Source organism: Vombatus ursinus, unplaced genomic scaffold (genome assembly GCF_900497805.2).
Source record: "Vombatus ursinus unplaced genomic scaffold, bare-nosed wombat genome assembly UNPS02014810.1, whole genome shotgun sequence".
NCBI classification, from domain to species: Eukaryota; Metazoa; Chordata; class Mammalia; order Diprotodontia; family Vombatidae; genus Vombatus; species Vombatus ursinus.
In genome coordinates, this window is record NW_020954588.1 from 29,118,966 (window position 1) to 29,131,611 (window position 12,646).

Genomic DNA, 12,646 nt, shown 5'->3' on the forward strand with positions numbered 1-12,646 from the left:
AGAAGAAGAAGAAGAAGAAGAAGAAGAAGAAAGAGGGAGGGAGGGAGAGAGGGAGGGAAATCACATAACTGGTGGCCAAGCTTTGGATCATGAACCTTTCCCAATTTAGCTCTACTGGTACTTTCCACAATCCATCTATCAACAAGTGTCTCTGACACTCTCCTTTAGTGCACAGTTCCCCACTAAGGTCATGCTGGAGCATCTCCAGGTGCATAGACATCCAGAGCTTATCCTCTACCAGCATTACCTTTGAGAACCCTGGGTCACCTCCTTGACATCTTCTTTAAGCCACCCAGATGATAAGATAGGATCATAGATATCGATAGAGCTGCGAGAAGTCTCAGAAGCTGTCTACTTCAACTGCCTCGTTTGGTATGAGGAAACCAAAACTCAGAGAAAGTAAGTGACCTGCCTTGCCTCACACAGGTGGTAAGCATAAGAGGCAAGATTGGAACTCAGATCTTCTGACTCTTTTATGCTTTATCACACTGCATCATAGGTATCCAGAGTGGAGGGGTGTGCCCCAAGCACCTGAAGAATGGATCTTGGTGTTTCTGGTAGGATAGATAGAACCTAGTGGTTCTAGGGGAGATGGAAAGGAAGAGCTTTGATCTCATTCAGTAGATTCAATGAGCCCCTCTCTCACTCTGACATCTCAGTTGCTCTTTCTCCTGGGCTTCGTGCCCCTTTTGTACCTAACCAGTCACAATGATGGGAGAGCTCTAAAGTTGGACCCCCCCTCAGTTTAGTCCCGAGATGAAATATTCCCAGTGATCCCTTGAAGCAGTCAGTTACAGGACCAAAAAAAATGGCCTTTTCTGAGAAAACAAATATAAGCAATGAATTAAGGCAATATCATCAAATACTGGGTGAAATGATTATGATACAGTGGAATGTGACTCAGAGGAATGATTTAGAGTCAAGGGACCTGAGTTCAAATCCCAACCCTGACATCACCTGTTGTGATCATGTACAAATCACTTTACCTCTATAAGACTCAGTTTCCTCATCTTTTACATGAAGAAGGCTGGACTTATCCTGTATATATCTTGTTTGAACCTAATTGTTTTCATATTGTATCCCCCGTTAGACTAGGAGCTCCTTGATAGCAGACACTGTCTCTTGTCTATTTTGTATTTCCAGTGCTTGACACAGTGCCTGACACACACTGGGCACTTAATAAATGCTTCTTGACTTGATTCAATGCCTTCCAAGTTCCCTTCTGGATCTAAAACTGTGGGAATCTGTGATCTCAGAGCTAACTTGACTTCAAGGCTTCTCTTAAACTGATTCAGGGCATCCCCTAGATTAGAACTCATGGAAGGCAGGATGTCAGAATTCTGAAGCCAACGGGAAGGATCTGTTTGGCTAAAAGGTCAGAACTGCATTTCTCACTTCAGAAACTTTTCTCGCCTCCACTACTAAAGTTTGCCATCTTTCTTTGAAGCCTTCATGACATCTTAAGATTTGCATTAGGCCTAAAAGGCAAAGCAGACAAGCTACTCTGCTATTCAATTCAGCTCAGCATTTATTAAGTGCCTACTGCACACAAAACATCGTGCTAGGTAGGGAAAAGATACTAAGTTTAGGTAAGACACCATCTCTGCTCTCATGGAGCTTATAGTATAAAATAGAGATATGATTTTTGTTCTTGTTCAGTCTTTTCAGGTGTGTCTGATTCGTTGTGACCCCATTTAGGGTTTTCTTGGCAAAGATACTGGAGTAGTTTGCTATTTCCTTCTCCAGTTCATTTTACAGATGAGGAAACTGAGGCAGACAGGGTAAAGTGACTTGCCCAGGGTCACACAGCTACTAAGTGTTTGAAGCCAGATTTGAACTTTGGAAGCATAGTCTTCCTGACTCCAGGCCCAGCACTCTATTTACTGCACCACCTAGCTGCCCTAGACATATGATACAAATACAAAATAAAGCATCGTCATATATCCATTCAATCAATAACCATATATTAAGCATCTAAACCGTGTCCAGTACTGTGCAAGGCACTAGGGATACTGGTACAAAAAATTGGATAATCCCTATTTACAATGAGCTTGCATTCTAATGGGGTAGTGGGGAAGATGGGGGGAGCGAGAATAAGTATATAGATAACCATATGTAAATAAGCATAAAGGTAACTAACCAATCCAAATATATTCTGGGTAGTTTGGGAAGGAGGGCTGCAGGGCCCAGCCCTAAATCCCAGCTCTGCCAGTTTCTGGTTCCATGACACTGGGTAAGACATTACACTCGCCTGTCCCTCAGTTTCCCTAAGAGGGAGGAACCTAGATGAGCTCAAAGTTTCCTTCTTCCTCCAAACCTGTGGTTCAGAATAACATACATTAAGTGCATTATTAGAGAAACACAGAGTATTGAGTGAGTGGAGAAAGGGGTCACTGCTGACTCAGAGCATCTGGGAAAGTATCCTGGAGGACGTAGCATTTGGGGGCAGAATTCAACAGGCAGCAGTGAAGAGGAGAGAGCATTCCAGGTCTGGAGAACACCATAAACCAATACTAGGGAATCCTGCATGGTCTTGGCTTAGTCATTTACTAGAACTTGAGAGGGTGATTTCTGTAAATGCCCGACTTGACTGTGAATAACTTAATGCTAGGAAGCACCTGCAGAAAGAGAAATGCATGGACGGCTAGGTCGGCGGGACTGCGCCTTCATTCTGTTTTCCAAGTCTACTCTTTTCTACTCTTATTCTTGCTTTGTTAATGGTTAAATGAGTGCTCTAAGCTTTGCTTTCATTGGCTGTTTAATAGTACGCTGTGGGGAGCGGCACCAAAGCCTCCTTCACCCCGTTTGTTGACCCCAGAGTGTACCAGACGTCCCCCACTGATGACGACGAGGATGACGATGAGGAATCTTCGGCCACGGGTAAGCTGTGCAGCGCCATGTTATTGGGCCTGGGTTTGTCTTCCGTATCTGGTTTGTATGTGATACAGGGAACAAAGGAATTGATTAATGTAAGATGTTTTACTCGAACTAATACTTCAAAGGGAAGTTGTATGGGTTTTGTTCTGTTTTTAGGTTTACTAAAATAAATTCCTTATTTTCCCTTTTATCCTCATCTCTTCTATTCTGTTTCTGTTTGGAGCCCAAGGGTATCCAGGGACACTAGAAAAGGCTGGTCCTCAGGGATTTCTGGACTTAAAGGAAGTGCCATACATTTCCCAAGAGCGATTTCTAGGTACAGTGCTATGCACGCAGTAGGCGCTCAATAAATGCTTGTCGAGTGGAATTGAATTGAATTGAACTGAGTTGAATTGAATTGAATTCTTAGGTGTATGTTGCCCACTGCAAGGGTCTGGCTAGTTTAGATAATCTTTCTTCTTAACTGGAAACTTACCAAAACTCCAAAACTCATCGGAGCTTCGCTAATCATCAAATTCAGCTTACTAAGACAGATTGGCCCACTGATTTTTGTGGGGGCCCTTTAAAGTCAATCTCTTCTTTACTGATGGGAATGGGGGATGTGAGAGTTAAAATCCAAATACCTAACTTTGTGATGTTAACACATAACTAAACTTTGTGATGTTAACACATAACTAAACTTTGCAATGTTAACATATAACTAAACTTCCCAGACGGTCCATGTTGGCACGGTACACTGACCTCATAGTTTACTGCTTCCATGATGGCTTATGACTGAGCTGCTGCTAAGACAAAAGAACGAACAATCTAAAATGTGCTGGACTCAGAGATTCTTTGGTGTTTTCTCTTCCATGATGCACTCCAAGCCCATTTCAGAAAATAGTCTTGGTCATTTGTCATCTTCACGTCCAATTAACTTTACGTTTAAGTTGCTCATCCTTTTTTCTTTTTTCTTTGTCTGTTAAGCTCTATTTACCAGTGAGCTACTAAGGCAAGAACAAGCCAAGCTCAATGAAGCCAGGAAGATTTCAGTGGTCAACGTGAACCCGACGAACATTCGGCCTCACAGCGACACACCTGAGATTCGGAAATACAAGAAACGCTTCAACTCCGAAATCCTTTGTGCTGCTCTGTGGGGTGAGTTCTTTCTTTATTCTTCCTGCCTGATGATGGAAATTAAACTCATCAAGTGGGATGAACATGATTCATGATGGCTGCGGCTGCATGTGTAGAGTAAGGATGGATTGAACCATTGGGATTTGGGGTGGTGTCACATGGGACCAAGGCTAGCCTTGCTGATGTAGGCAGCCACAGCATAGTGTGATCTGATGAGGACTTGGGAAGGTTCTCTCTACTCAAAAACATCTCCCTGTCCAGCCTGCCTCAGCACCTAAAATTCTTATAAATTAAAATGTAAATGTCACCTGAGAGGGGGTGATGTATCAAGCTAGGCACTTAGAAAGTGCAGCGGATAGAGGATTGTACCTGGAGTTAGGAAAATCTGAATTCAAATCTTGCCTCCAACACTTAATAGCTGTATGACCATGAGCAAATCTCTTCAGTGAACTCTGCCTCCTCAGTTTTCTCATCTGTAAAATGAGGGTGAAAATAATATCACCAAACTCCTAGGGTTGTTTTGAGGATAAAATTAAATAATATATGTAAAGTGCCTTGCAGATTTTAAGCACTATGTAAATATTAGCTAGTGTGATGAGGCTGATACAAACACAAGGTAGGATCATAAACCAGAGACCATGAGCTGCATGTATATTCCCCAAGGGTAAGCTTATCATCTACGTGTGGCTCACAGCCAATCAAAGGCTTACAGATCTAGAACCAGGAAGAGCCTCAGGCCGTTGAGTCTACCACATTTATTTTATAGATAACTGAGGCCTGAGGAAGTTAAATGAAACTTGTCCAAGGTCGCACAGTAAGTACCAGAGATTGGATTTGAACTAAGGTTCTCTGACTCCAGCACCAGTATTCTTTCCATTATCATTGTTGGTTTTGTTGAGTCATTTCAGTCATGTCCAATATTTTGTGACCCCATTTGGGGTTTTCTTGGCAAAGATACTGGATGGTTTGCCATTTCCTTCTCCAACTCGTTGTACAGATGAGAAAATTGAGTTAAATAGAGTTAAGTGACTTGGCCAGGGTCACACAGCTAATCAGTGTCTGAGGCCAGGTTTGAACTCATGAAGACGAGTCTTCCTGACTCCAGGCTTGATGCTCTGTGCATAATGGTGCTACCTAGCTGCTCCTCTTTTCACTATACTATAAAGGGGGCTTGGGAAGTGAAAGAAATCTTTTCATTCCTATTTATTGGAGAGAATGGAAGGTTTCTAGGTGGGATAAAAGAAATTATCTAAAAAGAAAAGGCTACGACTAAAAAAAATGAAAGAGAAGTACAGGAAAACAGGACTCCCTCTAGAGGTGGGTGAGTAGAAAATCCTGATAGAAAGGATAAAGGGAGGGAGATGGACCTTTCCTGCACAAGAGTTCTGAAACAAGCAGAGGGCTCTGCCCAAGCACCGGGAGTCTAGACCTTCCAAGGAACACCTCAGGAAGTGCCAGTACCCTGGAGAGACCACTAAGACAGATGGCCAAGGAGCTGACAATGGGGAGAGATCCACTTGTCCCACCAACAGGGAAGAGGCAAGAGGCAGTAGTTATTGAGGTATAGAGGCTACCATATGTAGACCCACCATGACAGATGAAAGGTGGGCTGTCATCCAGATGTGACAGAAAATCTGCCAAGACCCTTCAGACCTGCCCTCTCCTGCCCAAATGGAGGCAAATGATATGGCCAGAAGAATCTTGAAATATACCCCTCTAATGACTTAGAAGGCCAGGGTGGAATAGTATAATGGTAATAATAATAATTACTAGCATTTATAGTATTTTAAGACTTGCGAAGCACTTCATATACATGAACACAAAGGTAAAGGCTGTGATTATCCCCTTTTTATAGATAAGGAAATTGAGACCCCAGGAGATAAAGTGATTTACTCAGGGTCACACACACAGTAAATGTCTAAGGCAGAATTTGAACTCAGTCCTTCCTGACTCCCAGTCCTACTCTCCTCACACTAATCTATTTAATTGAAAATTAAGGATTTGGGGGCACAAAGTATTTTCAGCTCTTCAACTTGATGGTTGCAACTTTGACAGAAAAAGATAAATACCATACCCCAAAGAACAGGATTTGGATTTAGGCACTATGGCTTATGCTTCCAGAATGATGATCTGCTAACAAAAAATGAGGGACAGTGCAATGTAGTGCACATGATAGGCACTTCAGAGGTTTTCAATGAATCAATTAGTCAATTTAATATGAAATTCAGGAACAGTACATTTGTCAGGAAACTAGCCTAATCACAGGGGCTTTAACCCGAAATTTGGAGGGGGAGAGGCAAAAATTTCTCACTAAAAATTTTAACCCAGATATTGTTGAAGAGAACAAGTTAGACATGGAAAAAGGAGTTTTAGTAGAAGAGAGGCCCCATAATTCTCATGTAGAAATGGGTCAGAAACAATAATAATAATGTATAGACATCAGTAATAATCAGAGTGAAATTGAAATCTTGATAATCATTATCAAAAGGAACATAGCCTGGTATGTTCCTGGTATAGCCAGGGTGCTAGCCTTCGAATCAGGGAAACCAAAGTCAAATCCTACCCTCAACACTTAATGGTCGTGTAATGCTGGATAAGCATTTAAAATTTTTTTTTTAATCAAATCCTCATCTTTTCTATCTGCAAAAATGGTGATATCCTTTCAGGGATGTTATAAGGAAACTGTTTTGTGAACCTTAAGTACATGAGACCCACAATTTTATAGATAAAATAATAATAATAATTATTATTATATTCTCATGCAGGGGTGGAGAACCTGCTCTTATGGATCTATAATTGAATGGTTGATATATGGCATAAGGATTTTGTTGTTCAGTCATTTTTCAGTCATATCCAACTCTTCATGACCCCATTCAGGGCTTTCTTGGCAGAGATACTGGAGTGGTTTGCCATTTCTTTCTGCAGCTCATTTTACAAATGAAGAAACAAAGAGGGTTAAGTGACTTGCCCAGGGTCACACAGCTAGTAAGTGTCTCAGGTTAGATTTGAATTCATGAAGATGAGTCTTCTGAACTCCAGGCCCAGCACTTTATCCACTGCACCACTTAGCTGCCTGGAAGAGGGATTAGACTTATTCAGTTTAGCCCCAAAAGGCAGAAGCAGGGGCATTAAGGAGGGTGTTGCTAAGAACCTGGATATAAGGATATATCCTGGATATAACCTGGATATAAGGAGAAACTTATTAATAATAAAGTTCTTCAAAAATAGGATGGGCAGCCTTGGGAGGGATTGTGGGCTCTTCCTCATAAGAGGACTTCAAAGAAAGGCTGGACAAGCTCTTATCAGGCATATTGTAGAGGAGAAAGCTTTGAAGAAGCAACAAGATTTATTTCTGATTAGCAAGTTAGAATCAACTGGTGCTATGGAAGCTGTGGGAACTTCAAGAAAAAGATCATGTCATCTTGGAGTTCATACACTGTGAGCTATAAGTGAGCTGGGCATAGATAGAGCAGGACCCTAGACTTTAGGAAAGCACATTTTTAAAAGTCCAGAGAAAAGATATGCATGATCCCATTGAAAAAGACTCTAAAAGGAAATGTCTCAAAAAAGACTAAATGACTTTAAACTCTTAGGGGGAAAAGTCTAAAAAAGAAAACCTTGCTGTATAACTAGCTCTCTTAAACAAAGGAATATCTCATAAAGGACTAGTACATGGGCCTATAAAAATGTCAGGATGTCTACCCAAATGAATAAAACTGGCACAAAACACTGAAGACCTCAAAAAGGGATATTTAAGCTATGTTAAGAGCAAAAAGATCAAAGACAGGAAATGTCCACAGGTAAGGGGAAATGGCACCATGATATCAGATGTCAAAGAAGGCAGAACTACTCAATTCCAATTTTAATTCTACCTTCTCCACGAAAGAGAATTGTCTTCATATTGGAAAAGGCTATAAGATGGGATGTGATAAAGAGTGCCTGACTGCCTTAAATGCAAATACAGATCCAGACAAATTATACCCTAGAATATAACAAGTACTTGTCTGACTGCAAACCTACTAGCAGCAGTCTTTGAGAAATCAGCAAAAAAAAAGTAGGAGAAGATCAGTAATAGACAAATGTTGTCTTGGGGACCCTTTTCCTGGCCTCAGGTCTTTCTCCTCTCTGATCCATCCTTCACTTGTTTGCCAAAATGATGTTTCTAAAGGTAGGACTTTATACTTAAGGAGTAGATTTCAGAAAATATAAACCAGAATGCCTAATGCCATTCACTGGCAAAATTCTAGAATGGATTGTTAAACAGATGGCTTATAAGAGATGGTGACTATTAGCCAGCATGATGGAGGGAGTTATTAGAATAACAAAACCAGATATATTTTTATTTCAACAAAGCAATGGAAAAAGCACAGGATTTGTAATCAAAGAGCCTGAAACTTTACTGTGTGGCCTTGAGCAATACCCTCACACCCTCCTGAGCCTCAGTTTCCTTGCCTGTAAAAATGAGTGGTTCTGACTACATGGCCTCTGAACTCCCTTCCAGCTCTAACTCTTTAATCCTATGATATCCTTTGGAACAAGGTGAAAAAATACAAATTAAATGACAGTAAATTAAGTAGAGTTGTAATTGGTCAAGCAGCTATACCCAAATAATTTTGTTCAATGAATTGATATCATCTTGGATAGCAGTTTCTAGTGTGGGTCACAAGGGTTAGTCTTCACCTCTATCCTATTCACCAGTTTTATCAACCTCTCAGGTCAAAAACAGAAGAAAGGCAGCATGACATAGAGGACAGAGGGCCAATCTCCCAGCCATGAAGATCTGAGTTCAAATCCCATCTGTGACACATTCTGGCTATGTGACCTTGGACAAGTCCCTTAATGTCAATGGTCTGGGCATCTCTCTAAGACTATGAAATGTAGAAAAGCAGCAGGCCTACATTAGTAGAGGGAGTTTCCTCATCCATAAGTTCCTATGCCACTGAATCCACAGATCTGTTCCCGATTCCAGATAAAAAAAACAATTTTATCAATTGACTTTGTGAATGCCATAGATCTGGGAGATAGCTAATGCATTAGTTGACAACGAGGATTCAAAAAATATATCGATAGGCTAGAATGATGGGTTTAGACCAGGAAAGGCATCCCATAGAAGGTAGAATTTTAGCTGAGTCTTAAAGGAAACCAGAGAAGCTAAGAGGCAGAGGTGGAGGAGCAAGCATTCCAAGTTTGAGGGTGGGGAGGACAGCCATTGCAAAAGCAGAGAGATGGGAGATAAAAGCTTCAAGAAGACTAATGGAACTGGATAGAAGAGTTCATTAAGGGGAGTAAAGTATGTTGGAAGCCTGAAATGGTAGGAAGAGACAAAGTAATAAAGTTTTTTCACGTCAGAAAGTTTTGTATTTTGATCATGAAGGTAATAGGGAGCCACTGGTGCTCTTTGATTAGATTAGGAGATGGGGGAAGGGGTGTGTGTGTGCCATGGACAATCCTATACTTTAGAAAAATCACCTTGGCAACTAAGTAAAGGATGAATTGGAGAGGGGAGAGACCTGAGGTTGGGAAACTGTTAGAAAGCTCTTGCAGTAGGTCAGGTGAGAGGTGATGAGCACCTGAACAAGGGTGGGGCTATGTGAGGGAAGAGAAGGGGAACATATGTAATAGATGTTGTAAATGTAAAAACAATAAGATTTAGCAATGGATTCTGTGGGTGGGGTGAGTGCCAGTGAGGAGTTGAGGATGTTAGTCAATATTTATTAAGCGCCCACTATGTGCCAATCACTGGGAAACAAAGGCATAAAACATCCCTGGTCTCAAGGAGTTTACAGTCAAATGAGGGAGACAACATGCAAAAACCTGAGGCCGTGGATGCTTTTTTAAATCCACAGGTGTAAACCTCCTGGTGGGAACAGAAAATGGACTGATGCTCTTAGACCGAAGTGGGCAAGGGAAGGTCTACAGCTTGATCAACAGGAGGCGATTTCAGCAGATGGACGTGTTGGAGGGCCTTAATGTCCTCGTGACAATATCAGGTATGAGTATGATGGCTGAGCATACAGGAACACAGACCTCACAAAGCTCCGCTCTGTAGTGTTGTTTCTGAGGAAGTCAAATAATGCTGTCCCCAGCTAACATGTGACTCAGAACGCTATAGCAGCGTGGGCTCAGATAGATCACCCCAGTTGTAACATTGGCACATCATGGCCTAAAAAGGGGAATCTTCCTTCCTACTTGAGCCCTATCATCATGGAGTACGTTTGTCTCCCTTCTCTGTGGTGCATCCGAGTCAGACATAAACTCAGCAACAATGGTAATATGTCTGTGGGTCTCCAGCCCCTGCCAAGATGTACTGAGCATCTCATTAAGGTCTCTGAGCTGCAGCCCAGGGTAAATTACTGTCTAACATATGACACAGAAAATGAAAATATTGAGCTGAGGGGATGAGGAAGCAGGGGAGGAGGGAGCATTGAGCAAATGTCTGCAGCCTTTTTCTCGAGAACCATACCGTGTCTGCACTGGTGCCATTTTGGCAGAGGCATTCAGCACAATTCAGAAGCATTGTGTTTACACCTATAGCACCTGTGGGTGAAAATTATTTATTCTGTTGCTTTGTGTCCCCCCAAAAAGAAGCTAAGAAATGGAAATGGACCATTAGGAAAGACCCCAGTACTGACAAACTGAAAAGGTCACCCCCAAAATCCAGTGCTACCTTAAAGATTCTCCTTCTATTTACCGCATACCCCATCACCCCCATCTTTACCTCTTTGTAGCTCAAGGTGAATTGGTTTTTATGAAAAATCTGTCCATCCTTAGGCTTCCTTTCCTGCCACTGCAAATATTGTTTATTTCAAAATGTTTCTTCTAGTGATCTTTTGTGTGCATTCAGCCCCCTTTGTCATCAGTAAGTATTTCACACTTGGACACACATGGGCATATGTGGATTGTGTATGGAAGCATGTTTATCTACTCAGAAATTTCTTTTATTTTGAGAAAAATATTTATGTTTAACCAATGATACATTTTGTTCTTTCCCCTTTCTGTTGGACTACTCAGAGACTTCTCATTATTTTTAAAGGGAGCAGAAATTACTTTAGGTATTCAATCCATCTAATTAAGGGACTCTTAAACTAGAATCTGACCTTGGTTTTTTTGAACATTTTAATAACTGTATTTCAATATAATTAATTTCTGTTGTAATCCTCTATATTTTATGTTATACATTTAAAAATATGATTCTGAAAAGAGGTTCCTAGGTGTCACCAGACTGTCAAAGGGATCCAATGTCACACAAAGATGATGAAGAATCCCTGGGCTAAGCATCTTGGCCAAACTTTTCAGTTCTTTAGTTGCTAATGAGAGGCACCCATGGAATGGTAGAGAGAAAGCTGGATTTGGAGCCAGGAAGACCTGGGTTCAAGTCTCACCTCCAGTAAATGCTGGCTACATGACCTTTGGCAAGATGCTCATCCTCCCTGTGCTCTAGTCCAGTGGTGTCCAACTCAATAGAAATGGAGACCACTAAACCTTACATAAATAAGGATCCCTGCAGGTGCATATTCACCACATATTAACATCATCTATGTTCTTGGAAAACCACATTAACATTATCTATGTTCTTAGAAAACCATATATCTATGTTCTATTGTATTTTTATTTTATATTTATATACATTTTATATATTTTATCTTATTTTACATTTTATATTTATCTTCATATTTCTCAATTACATTTTAATTTGGTTCAGGCTGAACTCAGGAGTGTTGCCTTCATGTGTGACATGTTTGACCCCTATGCTCTTGGCAATTCCTTAAGTTACAGAAACAATGCCAACCTACAACAGCATGAGGACTTTCCCTATCCAGGAGTTTCCCACATCCAGGAAATCAAAGGTCTAGTTTCTCCCCTTAGCTTTGGTTACTCAGGTTAATTCACGGATTAGTGCCAAGTCTAAACTTTTGTCAACCCACAAAGATATGGTCTACATCTATGTGTGAAAGAGAAGCCTGCTGGCATCATGCATCCATGGTCAATCTCCTTTTTGCTTGGATGTCATGTGTCCATTCAGGGAAGGTGAGGGGAAATGATCATTTCCTCTCTATTACAAAGCTCAAAAATGGAAAGAACTAAATGAAAACAGGAGCTTGGAATTCTTTGCACTCAGCACAACAGTGCTTCAGCCACAGAAAAATATGTAGAAGCTCCTCCTCACGGACTGGTCCTTACTGATCAGTTTGCTGCATTTTCTCATTTTCTGGTCTCTGAAATAAGTAACAGTCCCTTAAAGAAGCTCTTAAGGCATGAATGTCCATTAGCTGCAGTTGCGATGTGCAGAGATTTCATGCACTCTGGTCTTTAGGTATGTATTTCACCCACTGGACACGAAATGCCTTTGAAGTCTATGATCATAAAAAAAGGTGGTAGGATTTGGAATTGGAAGATCTAAAATCTAGTCCAACCACCTCATTTGATAGATGAAGAAACTGATACTCAGAGAGCATATCACACAGACAGTAGCCAACTGAGCTAGCATTATGGAAAGATACAGAATTGGGAGTCAGAAGATCTGGATTTTGAGGTTCCTCCCAGTTCTAGATCTATAGGAGCTCTGGCTGTGACACTTAGGAAGAATATGATCTGTTAACTTCTCTGGGCCTCAGTTTTCTTACCTGAAAAATGGGGATAATAATAGGAAAGG

The 12,646-nt window shown here is 41.1% G+C and overlaps 1 protein-coding gene across 5 annotated transcripts in view; it reads left to right on the forward strand.

The window, feature by feature from the left end:
* TNIK (TRAF2 and NCK interacting kinase) overlaps positions 1–12,646 on the forward strand; it is a 415,560-nt gene that overhangs the window by 389,208 nt on the left and 13,706 nt on the right. For all 5 annotated transcript variants that reach the window (XM_027875754.1, XM_027875755.1, XM_027875758.1 and 2 more), the window contains 3 exons: positions 2,766–2,880; positions 3,844–4,014; positions 9,840–9,983. In XM_027875754.1, the coding sequence (XP_027731555.1) occupies positions 2,766–2,880; positions 3,844–4,014; positions 9,840–9,983 (430 nt within the window). The remainder of the gene's footprint in view (positions 1–2,765; positions 2,881–3,843; positions 4,015–9,839; positions 9,984–12,646) is intronic.